The 21320-nt window shown below is 44.3% G+C and overlaps 2 protein-coding genes across 6 annotated transcripts in view; one reads left to right on the forward strand and one right to left on the reverse strand.

Moving 5' to 3' along the window:
* The first annotated feature begins 3568 nt into the window (after nucleotides 1-3568).
* Nucleotides 3569-7382, forward strand: gpr151 (G protein-coupled receptor 151). The gene has a single exon (XM_055642596.1). The coding sequence runs from the start codon at nucleotides 3696-3698 to the stop codon at nucleotides 4968-4970; it is 1275 nt and encodes a 424-aa protein (XP_055498571.1). The 5' UTR covers nucleotides 3569-3695; the 3' UTR covers nucleotides 4971-7382.
* A 471-nt stretch (nucleotides 7383-7853) lies between these two features.
* tcerg1b (transcription elongation regulator 1b (CA150)) overlaps nucleotides 7854-21320 on the reverse strand; it is a 75939-nt gene continuing 62472 nt past the window's right edge. For all 5 annotated transcript variants that reach the window (XM_055642592.1, XM_055642594.1, XM_055642589.1 and 2 more), the window contains 5 exons: nucleotides 16769-16951; nucleotides 14596-14775; nucleotides 9963-10046; nucleotides 9775-9875; nucleotides 7854-8527 (listed from right to left, as the gene is read on the reverse strand). In XM_055642592.1, the coding sequence (XP_055498567.1) occupies nucleotides 8326-8527; nucleotides 9775-9875; nucleotides 9963-10046; nucleotides 14596-14775; nucleotides 16769-16951 (750 nt within the window). In that variant the 3' untranslated portion in view covers nucleotides 7854-8325. The remainder of the gene's footprint in view (nucleotides 8528-9774; nucleotides 9876-9962; nucleotides 10047-14595; nucleotides 14776-16768; nucleotides 16952-21320) is intronic.

Raw genomic sequence — 21320 nt, forward strand, 5'->3', positions numbered from 1 at the left:
ACAGCCAGATTTATCACTTCTGAAACTTTTTAGATGCCAAAGGAATCAAGAAAAAACACAAATAATGCCTTAGTTGATGAAATGCAGTGAGCTAACGGCCAATATTCGCCAAGAACTCTGGCTTTTGTTGTCCCTTCAGCTCTCGCTTCTATCTACCGTCATTTCTCCTCACTTTTGGAATTCTGAAGTAAGCTAAATGTCTCACACGCTTATCCCGATTTCCATAATTATTTACAGCGCAAAAATTGACAATTTCAGCGGTTTTAACGGGCCCGCTGCGCTGGAAACAATGGTAAGTGCCTACCTGCAGTTCATCGCGTGTAATCCATTTGGAGTAGTGTAGTAACAGTACGGGTCATGGGTCGTGACCCGACTGCCGTGAAACCTCCCTATACACCACACTACACACAATAGGGACAATTTTATATTTATACGAAGCCAATTAACCTACAGTTCTTTGGAGTGTGGGAAGAAACCGGAGAAAACCCACGCAGGTCACAGGGAGAATTTACAAACTTCATACAAACAGCACCCTTAGTCGGGATCGAACCCGGGTCTCTGGCAACTCTACCGCTGCGCCACCGTGCTGCCCACTTGAAGAGCTATGGCTACAATGAAGTGGACTGCGGGCTGGAAAGTGGGGATTGCCTAAGTAATTCAGATTTGGACTAACATAATAAACTGTATGACCGTTCTATGTATGAATTCTATATATTGACCATTGAATGCGGGCTGCCTTTGCTCCGAACTAACACGTTCTTAAATTACAGCAATCTTTTAGAATCCAAGTTGCAAGAAGCCAAAAGCAGGAAAGGCTCCACTGTCATTCTTCTATTGGAAGAGGCGACCCTGATCCAGGTATTACAAATGTTACAGGTGGCTCAGAACTGCATGGAGTCATGTTGAACAGGAGGTGGAAGTGATTGCCAATGGTTAGTGGTTTTCCAGGATCTATTTAATTAAATTACATTTTTTTCCCATTTCAACTATGTACTTTTCAGAGGTGATCTACGCATTTTGTTTGTTACTTGTAGGCTTACAATGTACTTGCAATTTTATGTCAACCCCCAAAAGTGTATCGGGGCCGGCCTTAAGTCGATTGGACCGATTGCTCCCAATTGGGCCCGCGAGTAAGGGGGCCCCGCGCCAGAGCAATCTACTTTCGGCTCGGGTAGGTCTACCCCGGGTGGAGGGGGGGAGAGAGAGTAGAGGGGGGGAAATGGGGTAGACGGGGAGGGGGGTGTGTGGGGGAATGGGGGAATGGAGAAGTGGGAGAGGGGGAGGTGGGTCGTTCGCTCAAGGCAGCGCTCCCGCCCCTCCAGTCGCCGTGCTTCACGGACGCAGCCCCGGCTCCACCCCTCTGTCTCCCCGGGGAGACGCGATGAACAATACACAGAGGGCCGGGTCGGGGGTTGGAGCAACGTTTACAAACATCGGCCTCAGCTCACACGGCCCTCTCCTTCCCTTCTCTCCTTTCCTCCCACACACACATCACGCACAGACAACTAACACACACACACATAACTAAGTTAGGATAGGGTAGAAGCCCAAGGGGTAGGATGGAGCTGAAGCCCAAACATTTAATCCCTGTACTGGTTTTTCACCAATGGTTAGTGGTTTTCCAGGATCTATTTAATTAAATTACCTTTTTTTCATGAATCTACAGACCTTGGACTGGGAACCTGAGGCTCATCAAAACTGTTCCCAATTGGGCCCCGCAACTCCTAAGGCCGGCCCTGAGTTCAATATTAATAAAAATGGAAGTCAATATACTCACAACGCAGAAACACAACAGAGGTGAGTTGCTGTCTTGCAGCGCCAGAGACGCGGGTTCGACCCTGACTATGGGTGCTGTCTGTACGGGGGTTTATACGTTCTCCCCGTGACCAGCGTGGGTTTTCCCCGAGATCTTCGGTTTCCTCCCACACTACACATGTGTATTGGCTTGGTATGAATGTAAGTTGGCCCTAGCGTGTCAGTGTGCGGGGACGCTGTTTGGCTCGGACTCGGTGGGCCCTGTTTCTGCTCTGTGTCTCTAAACTAAACTAAATTAAAAAATGAATAACTGCAATAAATGTGGTCAGCGTGGTCATAAATTGGGGCTTCTCTTTGCACAAGTTGGCACAGGGAATTTTACTGCGATCCTCTGGTACTATGAAAAACCTACTTGCCCTCATCCTACGTGGGTCTTAGATCACCCCCGGCGAGGGCAAGCAGACTTTTAATAGAATCATCCACTCCCCTTTCCCGTGAGTTAGGGTTTAAAATCGAGTTTATTCTGATGAAGTTAAAAATTAGTAAACTATGTCTAGTGGGGGAAAGGACGATGACGAAAAGACAATACTAAAATACATTTATCTGCATCGTATGAACGGAGTATAGAAGCAAATTCAATAATAATTTCCCAAAAAGATTGGATACAAAACTTGAAAACGAAAGTATTACTAGATATTGAGGGAGAAACTAATTAGATGGATCTTCCAATTAACTAGGAGGACATAAAGGGAGAAGTTACGTTTATTTGTACTATATCCCTCATTTATATTTGGCATGTTTTACGGTAGTCTCTTGTACCTTCGTCACGTTCTGAATGTTGATATCTCCACCATCGGCCATCATGCTGATGAATAATTATCTTTCTAAATCGCTTTTCTCACCCTCTTTATGGAGCCCCCCCAAACCATATTCCTTCGATCAAGCTTTGGCCCATCGTCGATATTGTTATCGAAGTGCTTGGAGCATTTGACCCTTTAAGTACACAATTTAAAACACATTCCTGTTGTTGCAAAGCCATGGTATGTTAATATACTTGATGATCACTACCCCAGCCCCACTTAGGAAACCTGAACGGAAACCTCTGGAGACTTTGCGCCCCACCCAAGCTTTCCGTGCGGTTCCCGGAGGTTGCAGGTGGTTGCCGGAGGTTGCAGGTAGTGGAAGCAGGTAGGGAGACTGACAAAAACCTCGGATGGGGCGCAAAGTCTCCAGAGGTTTCCGTTCAGGTTGCCTAAGTGGGACAGGGGCATTATTTATATCTTCTAAACGGACATGCCATCTGCATCATGCCGTTGTATTCGCCTACCTACATGTCCAATTTGCAAAAGTTGAAGGCAGCAAAGCGACTTAAATGTTGCAATTTGCCACAAAGCTATATGTTAATAAAGTAACTCCAAACCCGGCACACATGACAAACGCTTTTCAATATCCTAAACACTACTGGAGTATAGACTGTGAATACGAAGGAAATCGCTTGATATCGGGTCCATTTAGAGACTTAGAAATTAATCCCGATCAGAAAGATCTGCGGCTGACATGCAGAAAATAAAACAAACTTACCTTTTAAATATTAATTTGCAGCATTCCGTAAAAAATGATTTGAGCGTTAGCAATGTTTTCATGCCCTTATGTGAAACGATATGCATGATTTATGAAGTAGGTGGGTCCGTAAATACGTTGTTATCATCCCCCCGCCCCATCCCCTCGGCTGTTGTGTATTTATTACTTGCAAATCGACGCTGGCCAAGGTGCTGAAAGCAGCTCCTGCGCAGCTTTCCCCAATATCTTTCATGCAGCCGTTTGCCAGTCTGGTTTGCTGAGCTCTGTTTTCACGCGGCATTACCGAGGAACTCCGGAGAGAAGTCATACGTGTCGAAAGAGAGGGGAAAAAAACAGCCGTGCGATCTAGTGTAATCCCAATGGAGAAATTTCCAGTTCAAATGATCAATCTCAACACTCCCAATGGTAGCAATGATGTCGCCCTATTGGACGGAGGATATCAAAATACCGAGCCCAAACAGCTGAACATTGCGACCCCGTTGATTTTAGCCTTCATCTGTGTGGTCGGCTTTGCTGGAAATGTCCTGGTTATTGCAGTTTTGATCAACAAAACAAGGAAGGGTCGAACTTCGATGATAAATTCGTTGATACTCAACTTGAGCGCGGCTGACCTCCTGATTATGGCGTTTTGTGTCCCCTTCAGGGCCGTGGCTTACTCCAGGCCGGTCTGGACTCTCGGCTGGTTTACATGCAAAACGGTGGATTGGTTCTTGCAGAGCTGCATGGCCGCCAAAAGTTTCACCTTAGCCACGCTGGCCAAAGCTTGTTTCATGTACGTTTCACACCCGTCCAAGCAAGTCCAAATCAGGCACCAGAAAGTCGCCGTGCTCATTGTGTGTATCTGGGCGCTGGCGTTTATCCTCTCCGCGCCTCACTGGATCACCGCGAGTGTCAGCAGTGAATCGAAGAAGCCGATGTGTGTTCTTGACTGGCCGCAACGCGCATCCAAATTCCTGGCTGTATTTGCAAAGTTGTACCCCGCGTTGGTTTACTGCCTTCCTGTGATGTGTACTTTCGCTTATCACTGGAAGGCTTTCTGGAGATGCAAGCGCAGAGGAGCTAAAAACCAGAACCTGCGGAATCAGATTCGAGGGAAGCGACTGAACGACATGCTTTTCGGAGTCAGCCTGGCCTTCGCCACCATGTGCGCTCCAGAATGGGTGGTGTGGTTGTGGATTCGCCACATCCACAAGGACGACCCTTCGCCACCTGCAGCTTTCGTCCTGTTCTCTCAAGTCCTAGTGTTCAGCATCTCTTCGGTCAATCCGCTCATCTTCGTGGTGAGGTCTGAAGAGTTTAAAGAAGGGTTCATGGGCGTTTGGAAAAGGCTGATCTCCAGCAAGCCGCGAACGTCCCCCAGTCTCTCGGGTGCACAGCCCGAGCCGCCCAGATCAGAGAGTCTCCCGACCAACCAGTATCAGCAAGAGAAAGCGGTCCAAGTCCCAGACAGCGATATCGCCCAAGAAAACGTGGAGAGCCCCACAAATAAAACGGACAACATCGTCCTGTCCGATATGGAACAATTTTGGGAGGAGAGACACAAGGCGGTCGCCAGTGTCGAAGAAGACCCGATTCCCTGGGAACATCAGAGTGGATCAGATGCACCGTGCCCCGACACCGGCAACAAGAAGTGAAGGGGTAGGATGGTCAGCAGCAGTTTGGGCAACTGGGGTAGAATTAAAGTCATGCCTTTCCTACCAGGAGTCCAAGTCTTCTTGCAGAAATACCCTCCATTGACAATCTAAAACAACTAGTATTGAAATGAATTGGGGGGAATGGGTTTGGCGGGTCAGATTGTTGCTGTGATTTATAATTTATTTCAAGAAAAAAACACAAACACTTGGTCTGCGGGTGAAGCTGTTCTCTGATGCAGGGATTCATCCAACTACAGCATATCACCACAACCCCGAGTGAAGCATTTAAAGCGGATCGGCCGTGTAATATTGAATGGCAAAACGGCCTCCAGAGCGAGTACCCATCCCTGTATAGTTGACATAAGAAAATAGGATTTACGTAAGGGTCTTGTGTTGATCGTGACCACCTGTATTGTCTATGCTGTACACTTGCATAATTATTTTACCCACCTTAGTCTTCAAATGGATTATAAACGCCTCAGGCTTCTTGCGGCTGCTTTTCAACTGGATTTGGACGCTTTAATGTTACGAAGTTACCCGCTACACGAGATACTGCGTGTGACTGTTAAATGTCTAGCTACGGTTCATGTGAGCAAAAGGCTAACGTGGTGGGTACTACTCGATGTATTCTGTTTTTAGAGACCTGCCTTTTTTTTCTATTGGAGCTGTTAATGATAAATATAACATCAGTTTGTATGTTAGCAGTGCCTGGAACGTATTGATCTTGGAACTTTGCTGCAACGTCTTCATCTTCATAGACCTTGTGCGTCTGTTGACTCAACGCCAATTACATAGTTCAACTTAAATTCCGTTTGACCGCGTAATTCCCCCCCCCCCCCAATATTGTAACGGATGACGGTTTGTTAAAACGCAATATTGTTGAATATGAAGCATTCAATGTTTAAATTGTAGCTGTTTTGCCTCGCTCTATGTATAAAGTGATGTAGTGTCAGACATTACTTGTTGCTACTTGGGCACAGAATAAATAGTTCCATACAGTTTTGTGTACGAGTAAATTGCCTGCTGAAAAATCCATACATTCACACTGCTCAAACGTCTTAGGCAAATGTTTTAAGATCTATTGCCCCAAGGCCCCATAATTGTGCACAGGCGGTCATCACAAAAATGCTTACAGAAACGCGATTGAATAGGAGATGTGAACTGCGGACCTGATTCTGGCCCTTCCGAATAATTCACATTTCTAAACAGTGATCCACGACAATTCGGCTAATATGTATCAGACTCGGTGAAATGAGCTCACATTTCACGTTTGACAAGCATCCCAATCCATTTGGAGAGGCCATTCAAAGGTGAAAAGATCACTTGCAAAGCAGTCGCGTACGTGGCAGTATTTTACAAGATGGAAATGCACCAGCAGGATGTAAACACGGTGTCAATCTGTAGGAGCCGCTGATTGTGAGAAATGTTAAGACGGAGTGTTGGGGACCCACCCCTCCCCCAAACAGATTAATAATCAAAAAACGGCGAACGTGTCTATAAATTTCATGAAATAATTCTTCGTTTCAATCAAGAAAGAACTGCTGCCAATTAAGGCATTAAAAAAAATAGCAGAGTATGTCTGATACTAATCATGTGGGTATAGCAAAAACAATACAAATGGTTGATAATTTCACTTGTGGAACGGGCAGGTGGCAATATTGACCATTTAAAAAAAAAAATCACATTAAATCTTGCAAAAAGATCATAATGTTTCTAAGAATTAATAACCCAGTTCTAATTAGCTGAGCACAACGTGGGTGCAAACGGTTCAGTCTTATCACTTTGTGGCAGTTATCAGCAACTTTATTCCTTTAAAAGTATTTCTCCTGATTTGTCTCAGAGGGTTTGGGTAATGTTCACAGTGCAAGCATCCACGGCTTTCACTCCGCACAATCAAGGATAACACTGAACACCCATCCATGTCATCCGCTCCCAAAGAAAAATTAAACAGCTGGAAATTAAGCTGGTCTCCAGATAAAACACAGATGCAGCTAAATATAAATATACTGAGGTCAGCTTTGGGAGGCATACAAGGACCCCCATGGCATCTACAGCGTTGATTTATTTCAATATGTCATTGTCCACAGGGCCAAGATACTATAAGAGCAGCCATACACACACACAGAAACAGGCTCTTCAACCACCTTTTCCACAAGTAGTTCTTATCCAATTCCCAAGTTAGGATTTTTCATTAGCCAGTGAGCAAAGTAAAATTCCTTGGCTGAAGAATCTATGCTGTAGCTTCGGAAGTCCCATTAACAGTTTTATCCCACACTGCCTATAACATTGCTGGTTATATGAGCAAGACTTGGGTCCTGGGGACTTCAGGTGCTGCAATTGTCAGCATGCAATGACAAATGGGCACTCAGGTTCAGAGTCAATGGCTACTTATTTCTTTAGGTTGAGCATGCCCTGTAATTCTGATTACATGATCAACCCGAGATGGAAGCTTGATAAACTGAATACACTTTCTTACCACATTCACCATAGACCAAATAGCCGCCCACTATGCTGGTTCAACAGCAATCCCATTTTCACACCACTTTTCCCTTTAACTTCTTCTCTCCACATTCCCATTAATTTCACTGTCCACCTACACCGAGAGCAATCTGCAGCAGCCATCAATCTGCAGACCTCTGGAATGTGGAAAGAAACTGGACAACCAGAGAAATCCCGTGTGGCCATAGGAAGAATGTGGACAGTGGAGATCAGGATTGAATCCGAGGTACTGGAGCCACAGCAGTGGTACTACTAGCTGTGCAACACGTTGCCTTTGTTAATTAACTACAAAACTAAAATCATTCCAATTTATGATTTTCAATACCTCTAACCTTTTTTTAAAAAATAACTTAAATTAACACAAAGCAAAATGCATTCCAAAACGTAGAAAAAAAGATGGTTTATTGCAGTAAACATTTCAACTAGGCAACATTTCCAACACCTTAGTTAAGTCACTTTGGAAACTTACATTTAAACACAAGTAAAAGCTTAAATGTCACAAACTAAACCCCCTTTGAGATCAGTGACTGACTTTGAAAATTACTAGTAACTAAATGCTAGTTTTTGCAGAGTTGGTTTGCACAGCCATTTGGTTGGACTAATGACCATGCTGCAAGTACTACATCAGCTGCATTTTCTTTTAAAAAAGTTCTTTATTTTACACAACCGAATGATGAGTCAAAGCTTCCACTTCAACATGATGACAAGCTGGTACAAATGTGTCCATACTATATACAAAACTGGACAAAGCAGACACATTAATACTGCACACACGTTGATAAGTCTGGCAGATGGCTCATGCACAAGTCTCAGTTGATGGGGAGCCTACTCATGCTCAGGAGAATTGTTTTTGGTGTTACTTGGCTGACCGTCTGGTTGGTTCTGATGCAGTGGGTGGTGGTGGAGGTCCTCGTCGATCAAGGTCATCAATGTAAGCCATAATGAGCTTGCGTCTCTCCTCCGGCACACACTCTAATACTAAGTACCTCTTATCGTTTTGAAGGATCCGTTCGATATCTTTCAAATGCTGATCTGACTCGTGCAATAATTTCTTCGATCTTGGGGAGAAAAATAAAGACCTTAACAATTTTTATTCCTGCCAGACAGTGCAAGGAGACAGCTATTCAGTGGTTTATGTCAACCAATTCCACATTTTTTTTAAACAGTGAAAAGACAGTGGTTACCAAATTGACACTAACTCATCCCATTGTGCTGTGGTTATTTTTAACATACTATGAAGACCTCCTCAAGCTAGATGCCCCTTTGTTGTTGTTTATTTACATCCTGTGTATCCTGAACACTACCTCCTGTTTTGCACGATGGCTGATCAGACCACCCTTGCCCAGAAGCCATCAATCTCAATGCCAATATTCTCAGACGCACTCTGATCTATCCAATGCAGTGAGAGAAGGTCCAATCATGTATCCCTTTGCCAATTTCATTTCCCAACATCATTATTACTGATAGTCTCATCAATGCCATCCTTTCAGGCACCATAAGAAATCAGGTTTCACATACACTGTATCCACAACCTGCTTCACAATAACCTCCCTCAACCCAGTGCAAATAGACTGTTCTTCTTCTTATCTGGTCCTGGAAAGGCTGTGAATCACTTTAATTCAACTCAAAACGAAGTCAACTTCCCTGATGCTGTTAAGGTAAACAATTCATCTCTATCCCTTGGCCAACGCTGATAAACTTTGCAACATCAGCATTTAATTTAACTTGGAATAGAGCATCAAATTCCATGCCATCCACATTGCATTGACTAGCCACTTTCACCTTTAACAGTAACCCTATCTCACTTTGTCTCACCCCTGCTATGCAGAAATGCTCACCATGCTATTGCTATCAAACAAACCTATTTTAACATGCCCACAGTCAGCCCCTCAATCTTACATGAATAGAAACTCATAAGCCTGCTGCCCCAATCAGAGTCAAGAGTACATAATGCAAATGCCACCCATTGCACGTACCTATACCAGCCCCATTCAACTTCATCAGGTCTGGGCTTTGACAAGTACTTGCCTGGATGCTTTTTAACTGTACCAGACCGCATTCATCCTTTGACTTGCTGTACATTGGTTTAATTAATTTAAAATATTTATACCAATTCCAGTCTCGCTCCAGCATCCCCTCACACTATTTGTTTTCAGCTCTGTAATCCTCCTCCATCTCAGATTTTTCTCCCATCCTCTTAATTCATCATTAGTTCAATAATTCAACAACGTTCTGGATTTTCCTCCCACAAACCCTCCAATGTGTAAGTTTTCTTTTTGACCAGGGGTCAGACGTTGTTACTCACCTGTAAGTAATAAATTTGGTCTCTTTCAACAGTGTTCTAAAGTCTGCTTTGGCCGTGATGTATTTATCCCGAATATATTCTTCAAATTCCCTCTGCTTTTTCTGAAAGAGAGCATAAGCAAGTATTAACATGTGTGTATTTGGATGAAAGAGTGAACATTTTGAAAGTTTGTTCGACATATTAATTACCCGATCACTAGAGGAGAACTTGATGCAGCGTGGATCCTCTTTGATGACCTTTTTTACTTCTTTCCATGTAGAGGTGAGAGTAATCTACAATGCACAATTATCAAGTGTTAATAAATTTACAAGAACGTTCACAGAATGGTAATTGATCCTGAAATCTTAACTTTACCATCACAAATACCATCCTTTTTACTCGTGATGCTACCTGACCCGCTGAGTTACACTTGCACTTTGTGTCTATCTGTCTAAGCACATGTGGTTTGTATTTCAGATTTGCACCATATCAGCATTATGTCGTTTGGATTGAGAAACTTTTGGCAGAACACTTGGAAATGCAATGTTTTCCTTCAAATTAAGCTTCTTAAGTCCCACATCTGCTAAATCCATCCATAACACACTTTGTGCTAACCCACAGAATTCTTCTTTGCTGTAATCCTCTTGGTTCTGCATTTTGAATATTGAAGTTTGTGCCCTCTACTTATAAAATTCTCCAATTGGGTTGCATGATGCTCTACCAGGAAGGTGTTTTGAATCGTACCCCGCTGCTGGTGCTCACACAGTGATGATATAGTGATCTTATCACCACATGAACCAATGCGAATGAACCACAGAAACAACATGCGGAGGGCTGGAGCAGGCAGTGAAGCTGCTCAGTGCTGAGATAGAGTAATCAGGGCCGCTCCCTGTCCAACACATTGAGTGCAGGCTGTTGCATGGGGTTGGCAATGGCTGGGCGGACCAAGTACCCAGATTCAACACTCTCCCATCAAACTGCTGCCTCCTTCTCATTGCTTGGCTGGAGACTTTGGTTGTTGCTGGTCATTGGACTTGTTACCACAGAAAAACATCTGGGGTGGGGAGAGCTGCCGTAACAAGGAAAGGGAGAGAGCAGCTCCATCACTTCCAACAGGAAGTGATGAGAGAGACTAGGGTAGTGTTGCAAGCCAACACAGAGAGCCCAGCGGTGGGCCCAGACTCACCATGGAACCCCACATCTCAGCACTGAGCTGCCACACCACTTGCCCCAAACCTGTCGAAGATCAGCCCTCACAGACAGCTCCTGCACATGTGGCTAAATCCACATCGAGCCATGAGGCAATGAGATCATTTTAACTGTTACAATTACTATCAGTAGAGATTCAAGCCCTCCACCTGGTTCTCAGCGCAGTAGCACTGACAGTAATCTCTATAATTACTCCTTATGTTACTTTCTCTAGTGCTCTCCTTGCTGGGAATGCACTAAACGATGTACTAGAGTAAAGGCTACCCGTAAAAATTTTAAGTCATGAAACCAAAATAGTTTTTCCATGTTTGTGGCACATTGTTGACATTTTGTCCCTGCATTGAGGTTAATAACAAGCCTGTATCCGTTCTGCAATTTATTCTGTCAGAATTAGCAGCAGGTAGCTTTGGCATGACACCAGGGCTATTACTATGATCACAGTTGTTGAAGTCAGGAGTCTCAGTTCCAATAAACCAAGACCTCAGAAATGGAAAAATATCCTCAAGACACGTGGGGTTATATCTGGGGCCCATGTTGCCACAATTGCTGTTTATTGAAGACTAGAGTAACGTGGTTAAATGAATCGTTCCTTCAGAGAGCTAGTTCAGATGGAATGAAATGAATAGCTATGGCATAAAATGTGGCGAAAAATAAAATGTATATAAGTATGGTTTAATCTCAAGCCCAGGACATCACTGCACCAGTTCTAGAGCGATGTGTTATAGGTCTGTCTTTGGCTGTTCATTAGTAATCTTCAGCTGACTGTCGGAGGTGGGGACATTCATGATGATTGGTCAACATTAGCTCCTTTCACGACCTAGTCATAGAATCATAATTGTAAGTGTAATCAGCCCCTTCGGCTCAATTTGCCCATGCCAATCAACATGCCCCATCTACACGTCCCACCTGCCTGCGTTTGGTCCATATCCCTCTAGTTCTGTCCTATCCACATACCCGTCAAAATGTTTCTTAAACGTTGTGACAGTACCTGCCTCAACTACCTTGCACAGCAGCTCGTTCCATATACCTTTGCGTAAAAATTGTTGACCCTCAGGTTTCTATTAAATCTTCTCCCCTCACATTAAACATAGAAACATAGAAAATAGGTGCAGGAGGAGGCCATTCGGTCCTTCGAGCCAGCACCGCCATTCATTGTGATCATGGCTGATCGTCCCCAATCAATAACCTGTACCTGCCTTCTCCCCATATCCCTTCATTCCACCAGCCCCTAGAGCTCTATCTAACTCTCTCTTAAATCCATCCAGTGATTTGGCCTCCACTGTCCTCTGTGGCAGGGAATTCCACAAATTCACAACTCTCTGGGTGAAAAAGTTTTTTCTCACCTCAGTCCTAAATGGCCTCCCCTTTATTCTAAGACTGTGGCCCCTATAGCCTCTGGTTCTCTATTCCCCTACTCTGGGTGAAAGACTGTGCATTTACCTTTTGTATTCCTCTCATAACCTTGTACACCTGTGAAAGATCACCACTCATCATCCTGCACTCTGTGGAATAGTCCTAGCCTGCCCAACCTTTCCAAATAGCTCAGGCCCTCGAGTCTTGGCAACATCTTTGTAATTTTTTCCGCACCCTTTCCAGCTTAACAACATCTTTGCGATAACAGGGTGATCAAAACTGAACACAATACTCTAAATGTGGCCTCACAAATATCTAATATCTTGCACAACTGTGACATGACCTCCGAACCTCTACTGACTCTGACTGAAGAAAGTCGATGCGCCAAAAGCCTTCTTGACGACCCTATCTACCTGTGATGCCACTTTCAAGGAACATTTTCTGCCCTTGGCTATTTTGCAGTTCCACCCATACCAATTCTACAGCATCCAAGCAAATGTCCCTCCTTGTTATTGCATTAATCTTCACTTTAACCAGCAATGTCACCCCACCTCCTCCTTCCTTTCTGTATATCCTTCCTGAATGTCATATACCCCTGCATGTAGATCCCTCTGCTCTACAACACTCCCCAGAGCTCTGCCATTCACTGTGTAGGTCCTGGCCTGGTTACGTACCAAAATGCAATACCTCACACTTCTTTGTATTAAACTCCATTAATCATTCCTCATCGCATATGCATAACTGATCAATCTCCTGCTGCAATTTGTGACAACCCCTCCGCTTTCTAGAATACCACCCAGTATTGTGTCAGCCATTAGAATGCTCTCTTGTAACTCTCTGCCCACTGGCTTGTAGATCCAAGGCTTTTCCCTGCAGCTTTTCATGAATGGAGGCACAACATTTGCCACACTCCAGTCACCCAAATTTAAGTCATTTGGCTAACTCCGTTCACGCCAGCTCTGTAAGCATTCCCAACTGTCCTATTGCCCTCATCCTCTCTGCCATCTTAAACCTATGTGGACACAATGTGACCTCAAAATGCAGGTGATATGTACAGCAGGGGTGTGTGGGAGTGCTCAGGGAGGGTTGCTCCTCTGGTAGGGGACATGTCACATGCTATCGTCGTCTATGACGACCACCAGGAAAGGAATGGACAGCAGCAGCCAGTTAAGGTTTCTTTGAAAGCGTCGGCACCTTGGCCAATACCTGGAAAGGTTCAAGACAATAACTCGCAACTGCCTTTTCAATTGCAATTAGGAGTTTTCAATAAATGTGAGCCTTGCCTGGAATGCTAACATGAAAAAAAACAAGCTAAAATGTTGCTTAAAGTAGGAGATAAGAGTAGGCAGGCAAGCTTACTTTGCAGCCTGCTCCTTTTCTCCTCAATAACATAGTTTGTGAAATTGTCCCAAAATATGTATCGTGACAATTAGCATTTCTTCATATCACAACAGTCATTGCAACTGTGAAGAAAGGTTGTGTGTATAGTAACTAGGTTTGATGATAAAGCTCCAAATAAATTTATATTAGATGTGTAAAAGTATCTCTTAAAATGTAAAAAGCTTATAAGTTTATGAAAGTATGCCCTCGTTTATTCCCCACAAACAACTTTCTTGTACTACAAAGTATGGGCGTGTTTCTTCTATTAGAAACAAGGAACTGCAGATGCTGTTTTTCCAAATAGACAAAAAATGCGAGAGTAACTCTACGAGTCAGGCAGCATCTCTGGAGAACATGGATAGGTAGCTTTTAGGGCTGGCACCCTTCTTCAGACCAATCTAGCCTGAAGAAGGGGCGTAATCCAAAATATCACCTATTCATGTTCTCCAGAGATGCTGTCTGACTGGCTGAGCTACTCCATACATTGTGGTGCTTGTTCTCGCTAAGCTCATGGAAATAGACAGCAAAGAAACAGGCCCTTTGGTCCACCATATCCACAGTCGCTATCACTTATCCATCTATAATCCCATGTACTGGCACCAGCTCTGTATCCTACTATACCTTGGTGATTCAAGTACTTGGCCAGATGCTTTTTAAATGTTGGGAGTATCTGTCCCGACCAGTGAATGGGGATATCAACCAACCTATATGTCAAAAAGTCCTAAAATTCACTCTAAACTCTTATTCCTCACTTTATACCTGTGCCCTATGGTTTTAGATATAATCTACCATGGGGAGAATTTCTTGCGACCTATCCTACATATGCCTCTCAATTTTGTACTCCTACCAGGTTCTCCTCAACTTCTTGTCGATAAGTAACGGCGCACCAGTTGTACTCACCGCTGAAGTCTCATCCAGAAGCTGCCTAAAATGCTCTCTCTTCTTTTTTGTAAGAGCCTCTATATGTTCACTGAATATTTTCTCCTTTTCTTCTCTTTCCAGTAATGAAGCAGATTCCCAGCGGTGGTCCTTCCTTAGGGACCTTCTGGTATCCGACCATGTAACATCTGAAGAACGGACCTGCAGAACATGAAGAGATAAGAATATTTTAAAAAAACAGGAAAGGTGTTGCAAGATAAATAACTGAGCTGTCTTTTTTTTTCAATTGAGATAAAACTTGGGGCATGAGGAAAAACAAAATCAAGATTCCACAAAGTGGTGACAGTAAATACATGGAATGCTAATGGAATCTATTTTTAGAAGTATTCTTCATCAAATAAAGATCAAAGATTCAGCAGAACGGAAAGCAAATAGGGGTTTAAGAAGGAACTGCAGATGCTGGAAAATCGAACGTAGACAAAAGTGCTGGAGAAACTCAGAGGGTGCGGCACCATCTATGGAGCGAAGGAAATAGGCAACGTTTCGGGACAAAACCATTCTTCAGACTGATGTAGGGTGGGGAAGAAGAAAGGAAGAGGAGGAGCCAGAGGGCTGAGGGAGGGCTGAAAAGCAGAGGAGACAATAAGGGCTACCGAAAATTGGAGGTCAATGTTCATGCCGCTGGGGTGCAGACTGCCCAAGTGGAATGTGAGGTGCTGCTCCTCCAATTTACAGTGGTGCTCACTTTGACCATGGAGGAGGCCCTGGACAGAGAGGTCGGATTCGGAATGGGAGGGGGAGTTGAAGTGCTGAGCCACCGGGAGATCAGGTAGGTTATTGCGGACCGAGCGGAGGTGTTCGGCGAAACGATCGCCAAACCTACGCTTGGTCTCACTGATGTAGATCAGCTGACATCTAGAGCAGCGGATGCAATAGATGAGGTTGGAGGAGATGCAGGTGACCCTCTGTCGTACCTGGAACGACTGCTTGGGTCAGAATCTCCCTCTGATGCTGTGTCAGACACAGGAGAAAGGGCTGCTTTGCTGCCTTCAAATGAGGCAGTGAAGGATGGGGTGGTGGTGGGGACATGTACTACAACCCTGGTCTCCTCCTCCAGGGGTCTGTCATGCAGGGCTACCTCCTCCTGCACTATCACCTCCTGTGGCATCACCTCCTGCCACTCCTCCTCTTGAGTGGGCAACACCTGTACGGCAGGTTTTTTTGAGGGTTGTGCCCTCTCCCTGTGCTGCTGCCTTTTTGGTGCCATCTCTAAAATACAAGTCTCCTCCAAAAAACTCTCCAGCTATGAATGAACATGCCTTGGAGTGACAGAGGTGACGTTCTGCTGTTTAAATTACCTTTTTTTTCCTACTGACCTTTTTTGCATCCCGGAGCTATTCCCTTTGACTACCTTCAACCCCCTATGACTAGCATCATGACCTACCAAGACTGACCTCGATTGGACCCACGACTACAAAAATATCGATTTCTCCCCACGGCTACCTATTTTTAGCATCTTGAAAAATACACCACAACCTAGCGGAAGCTTCGACTACGCGGAGACCACTCTCGACCATGAAGGGGAGGGACGAAGACCTCCTACGACCTCGTGGAGACCTTGCTGCGACTATGGGTCGCGGACAAACTCGCCAGAGGTCGCGGTGGAGGTCGCCAAAGTGGGACAAGGGCTTTACTCCAGCATTTTGTGTCTATCTTTAATTTAAACCAACATCTGCAGTTCCTTCCTACACACTATATAAATCAGCTAATGGACAAATGGTTTCCAGAGTGATGGAATTGAAGCTTGTCTGGTATCTGGCTCCCACAAACTTTCAAATAGATTTTGTAGCATTTAGTGCATTATTACCAAATATGAACATTTAAAAAAGAAAATTCAATCTACCACAAGGTGAGAGAGGAGATAATTAAATTCAAAACAATACAAGCCTCAACACAGAATTCATTACATTTTAACTATAGATTATTCACCGATAGAAATGTAAGATACTACATTAGCACCATGTGAGTGCTTAACATCGATTCAATTTAACGGCCAAGGAAAAGTACTAAATACTCCATCTCATGTAATAATCATCATCCAATAAATTAATTTAGGAGTACTTAGAAAATGTTGAACATAAAAAATGAGCACAGCTAAGCCTGTGCTCTATTTTCTGAACACACAGGGTTTTACCATATCAGACAACAGAGCTTTGAAATTCTGAATGGCTTCCTCTCGCTTATGTTGTTCACGTTCTCTGTCAATTTCCTTGGTCTGTTCCGAGCGAGCTTTAAGAACTTCTCTCTCCCGCTCTCGCAAACTTGCTTCTATTCTTGCCTGACGCTCCAGCTCCTTTTCCTTATCGGAATCTATGTGCTGTGAAACAGACAAAACGGTAGAGTTCCAGAGGGGTTTATAGTATTTCCAGTTTTGTAAAAGGCAATGACAGGCACATTTAATAAAGAAATGTTATTGAATGGCAAGATTTATTGCACAGGACACATTTAAACTGGAAAAGAATAGCTACGACATGACAATGCTATCTGCAGTTAAAATTGGAGGCAAATCAGCACAGGTTAAAATATGTTAACCAAAGGGGATTACATGCTCAAATCTTTCTGACTGATATTTGCAGCATTGCTCATTTGCTCAGCTATCACCAGCAGTGACAGGCCTGTTAGCTCTCTCCAGCACAATGACATTTATGTTGTTGTTGTATTGCCATCAGAGTCAAAAGGCCATAGAGGATAATGAGCTAGTTTTATGGCAATACAATTGCTTCAGTCACTTCCCCACATTTCAACTTATCAAACTTTAAAAAAAAAATTAGACTCTCAAATTGCTTTGTTGGCCTTTAAATTCTCTTTCTTTATATTAGTAGTCTAAAAACACACTCCTTCCTTATCACCTTTTCTTTTGACTCCCTGCTGTTTTGACAGGTACAGGATGTGCAAACGTAGAGGCATGCTGTGAAGCTCATGCCATGTGACACAATTATGGCATTGGCAGCTAAGAGAAGGTGCTTGTATAGTACACCTGTAACTCTGAAAGCTCGTGTGTAGAAAGGAACTGCAGATGCTGGTTTAAACCAAAGATGGGCACAAAATGCTGGGGTAACTCAGCGGGACAGGGAGCATCGCTGGAGAGAAGGAATGGGTGATGTTATATATATTTATAATACAGGGGGGCACAGTGACGCAGTGGTAGAGTTGCTGCCTTACAGCGCCAGAAACTTGTGTTCGATCTTGACTACGGGTGCTGTCTGTATGGAGTTTGTACGTTCTCCCCGTGACCTGCGTGGGTTTTATCCGAGAACTTCGGTTTCCTCCAATACTCCAAAGACGAACAGGTTTGTAGGTTCATTGGCTTGGTACAAATGTAAAATTGTTCCAAGTGTGTGTAGGATGGTGTTAATGAGCGGGGATCACTAGTTGGTGCAGACCCGGTGGGTCGCATGGCTTGTTTCCGCCCTGTATCTCTACACTAAACAAGCAAAGAATAAATGCAATGATAATTTTTAAATGTTTTGTCTACTTGGTTAGTTGCAGCAAGTGAATTTCAGGTCAGTGCAGGTACAGGACCACTTTAAAAAGCAAATTAGTGAACCGGTTTGGGCAAGTTGATTTCAGCTCGAAGCAGGAGCTGCAGCTTTGAGCAGCAATCCCGTTGATTGGTCGGAACATCCAAATTGGTTAATAAAAACAAGGCGAGGTGTAGTGGAGCAGCCGTGTTGGGTCAGAGGTTGTGTGGAGGAGAAGAGCTGTGTTGAGGACAAGTGCCAGTCTTCAGCTCAAGATCTTTGGTGAGATGGCTGTGGCAAGTAGGCTTTCAGAGTCGGATAGGAGGATAAGGTACAGGTTTGTATTGTGTGAGAGTCGGTTTTTTTTGTTTTTTTTTTAATTTCCCTCTCTGTCTTGGTTCAGTTTCATTGGTAATTGCAGGTAAGTTGATATAATGCTCCTCCTGCAGGATGTGGGAAGACAGGGAAACTGCTGATGTCCCTGACGACTACATCTGTATTAATTGTGTCCAGGTATAGCTCCTTAAAGACAGTGTTAGGGAACTGGAGCTGCAGCTGAATGACCTCGGGAACGTCTGGGAGAATGAGAGTTTCTTGGATAAGACGTACAGCGAGATCGTCACACCCAACGTCCGTGACCACAAGGTAGGGAAATGGAGATGGAATGCAAGTGACCCCTGTGGCCTTCGCTCATCAAAACAGGCACACCCTTTTGGGTGCTGTCGAGGGGGATGACATATCAAAGTTGAGCAGCAGTATCAGGCTGTCGCACCGAGCATGGCTATGAGGCTCAGCACAGGGTAACGTCAAGCAGAGCTATTGTGGTAGGCGACTCTTCAGTTAGGGGCGCAGACTGGAGATGCTGTGGCAGCAATGAAGACTCCAGGATGGTGTGTTGCCTCCCTGGTACCAGGGTTCAGGATGTCTTGGAGCGCCTGCATAACATGCTCGGTGGGGACAGGAGCAGCCGGAAGTCGTTGTGCACGTTGTCACAAATGAGATAGGTATGAAAAGGTATGAGGTGCTGTAATGAACTAGGGAGTTAGGTAAAAGGATAAAAAGCAGGACCTCCAGGATAATAATCTCTGGATTGCTTCCAGTGCCAAGTGAGGGTAGGAACAGGAAGATAGGGGCAATGAATGTGTGGTTAAGGAGATGGTGCAGGGGGGCAATTTTGGGAACAATTGGGATCTCTTCTGGGGCCAAGGTGACCTGTAAAAGAGGGATGGGTTCACCTTAACTGAAGCGGAACTGAAGAGGAACAAGACCGGTTCCTTTGTGCTACATGGGTGGGTTTAAACTAGATTAGCATGGGGACAGGGGTGGGGGTGAGGGGGGGGGTCCTATGCAGGATCAAAGGAGGTGAAAGGCTGAATGGGTGGTGATGAAAGAAAGTTTAGCGGAGAGAATGGGAAGAGGAAAAGCAGGGAGTGAGAAAGGACTGTGGGTTTAAATTCCACTTATTTTAATAGGAGAAGCCTGATGGGCAAGGAATACGGCTCAAGGCGTGGATAGGTATGTGTGACCTGGTTAAGAGAGGGACAAGTCTGTCAACCGAACAGTCCAGGATACAGATGCTGCAGGATAGAGGTGGGGGTAAAAAAAACAGGGGGGGGGGGGGGGGGGGGGGGTTGTTTGTTGTTTAAGGGGGATTTCACAGCAGGGAACAGAGATGGCATTATTCATGTCTAGCGCGGCTCTAAGGGTGGAGCTGATCTTCTCTTTCTCATTTCTCAGCTCCACACATTTGACAACTTCTGCCCATCCTGAGTTGGATGATCAGCCATGATCATATTGAATGGCGGTGCAGGCTCGAAGGGCCGAATGGCCTACTCCTCCACCTAATTTCTATGTTTCTATGTCTGTGACATTCTCAGTCGATATTGGGAAAGTTTAAATCCCCTACAGAGTGTTCTGCCTGCCCCCAAATAATCAACGCAAATTATACCAGGAGGTTCCAGGTAGCGATAAGATTATTAAGGTTGTCATAGTAGGGGATTTTAACTTTCCCAATATTGACTGAGAATGTCACAGTGCAAAAGGTTTAGATGGGCAGAAGTTGTCAAATGTGTTCAGAAAAGTTGCCTCAAGCACTATGCAGATTTCCCAACACAGGAGAGGGCTACGCTTGATCTGGTCTTGGGAAATGGAGTAGGTGCAAGTGGATGAAGTGTATGTGGATGAGCCTTTTGGGACCAGCGGGCAGTTTTATTAGGTTTTGGTTTAGGGATAGGGACAGAGCAGGCCCATGAGTTAAAATTCTAAATTGGGACAATTTAAAAGTATTTGAAAGTATTAGACAGGAACTCGCACAAATTGATTCGAGCAGGTTGTCTGAAGGAAAAGGAAAATCCAGAAAGTGGAATGATAAGAGTCCATGACCTGCATGATCCTGTTAGAGTGAAGGGCAAAGCAGGTGGGTGTAAGGAAGCTTGGGGTGAGAGAAACTGGCTCTAGTCAAGAATAAGGAAACATGGCGCAGGTATAGATCAAGTGTATCCATGGATGAGTTTTGGAAACTGAGGAGCATACTAAAAAAGGAAAGGCAAAAAGGGGGCCTTGATAGTTCTCACAGATAATATTAAGGATAATCCCCAGAGATTTTATATGTACTTTAAGGGAGAAAGGGTAACTAGACTGAGAAAGGGGCCCTTCAAGAATCAAAGCGGTCAACTCTGTGTGGATCCACAGCAGATGGGCAAGGTCCTCAATGAATATTTCTCCTTTGTAGAAGTTGTAAATATGGATTTCATCAAGGCATTTGACAAGGTTCCGCATGGCAAGCTGCTCTCGAAGGTTAGATCACATGGAATCCAAGGAGAGATAGCTGAATGGATAACATTTACTTCATGGAAGGAAGCAGAGGGTGATGGTAGAAGGTTGTTTATTGGACAAGGGGCCTGTGACTGGTGGCGTGCCACAGAGTTCGGTGCTGTGTCTACTGTTGTTTGTCATCAATATCAATGATTTGGATGAGAACGTACAATGCATGATTGGTAAGTTTGCAGATGACACGAAAGTGTGATATTGTAGATAGCGAAGATGGTTGTCAAAAATTGCAGCAGGATCTTGATCGGTTAGGCAGATAGGCTGAGGAATGGTTAATGGAGTTTAATACAGACAAGTGCAAGGTTGTGCATTAGGGGAAGTCAAAGTAGAGCAGGATGTACACAGTGAATGATAGGGCTCTGCGTAGTGTCATGGAGCAGAGGTGCATAGTTCCTT

The sequence above is a fragment of the Leucoraja erinacea genome, chromosome 11, assembly GCF_028641065.1.
Source record: "Leucoraja erinacea ecotype New England chromosome 11, Leri_hhj_1, whole genome shotgun sequence".
Classification (NCBI taxonomy): Eukaryota; Metazoa; Chordata; class Chondrichthyes; order Rajiformes; family Rajidae; genus Leucoraja; species Leucoraja erinaceus.

Bases quoted from the DNA above. Each gene is read 5' to 3' on its own strand.
- gpr151 (XM_055642596.1), top strand. From the start codon at position 3,696: ATGGAGAAATTTCCAGTTCAAATGATCAATCTCAACACTCCCAATGGT.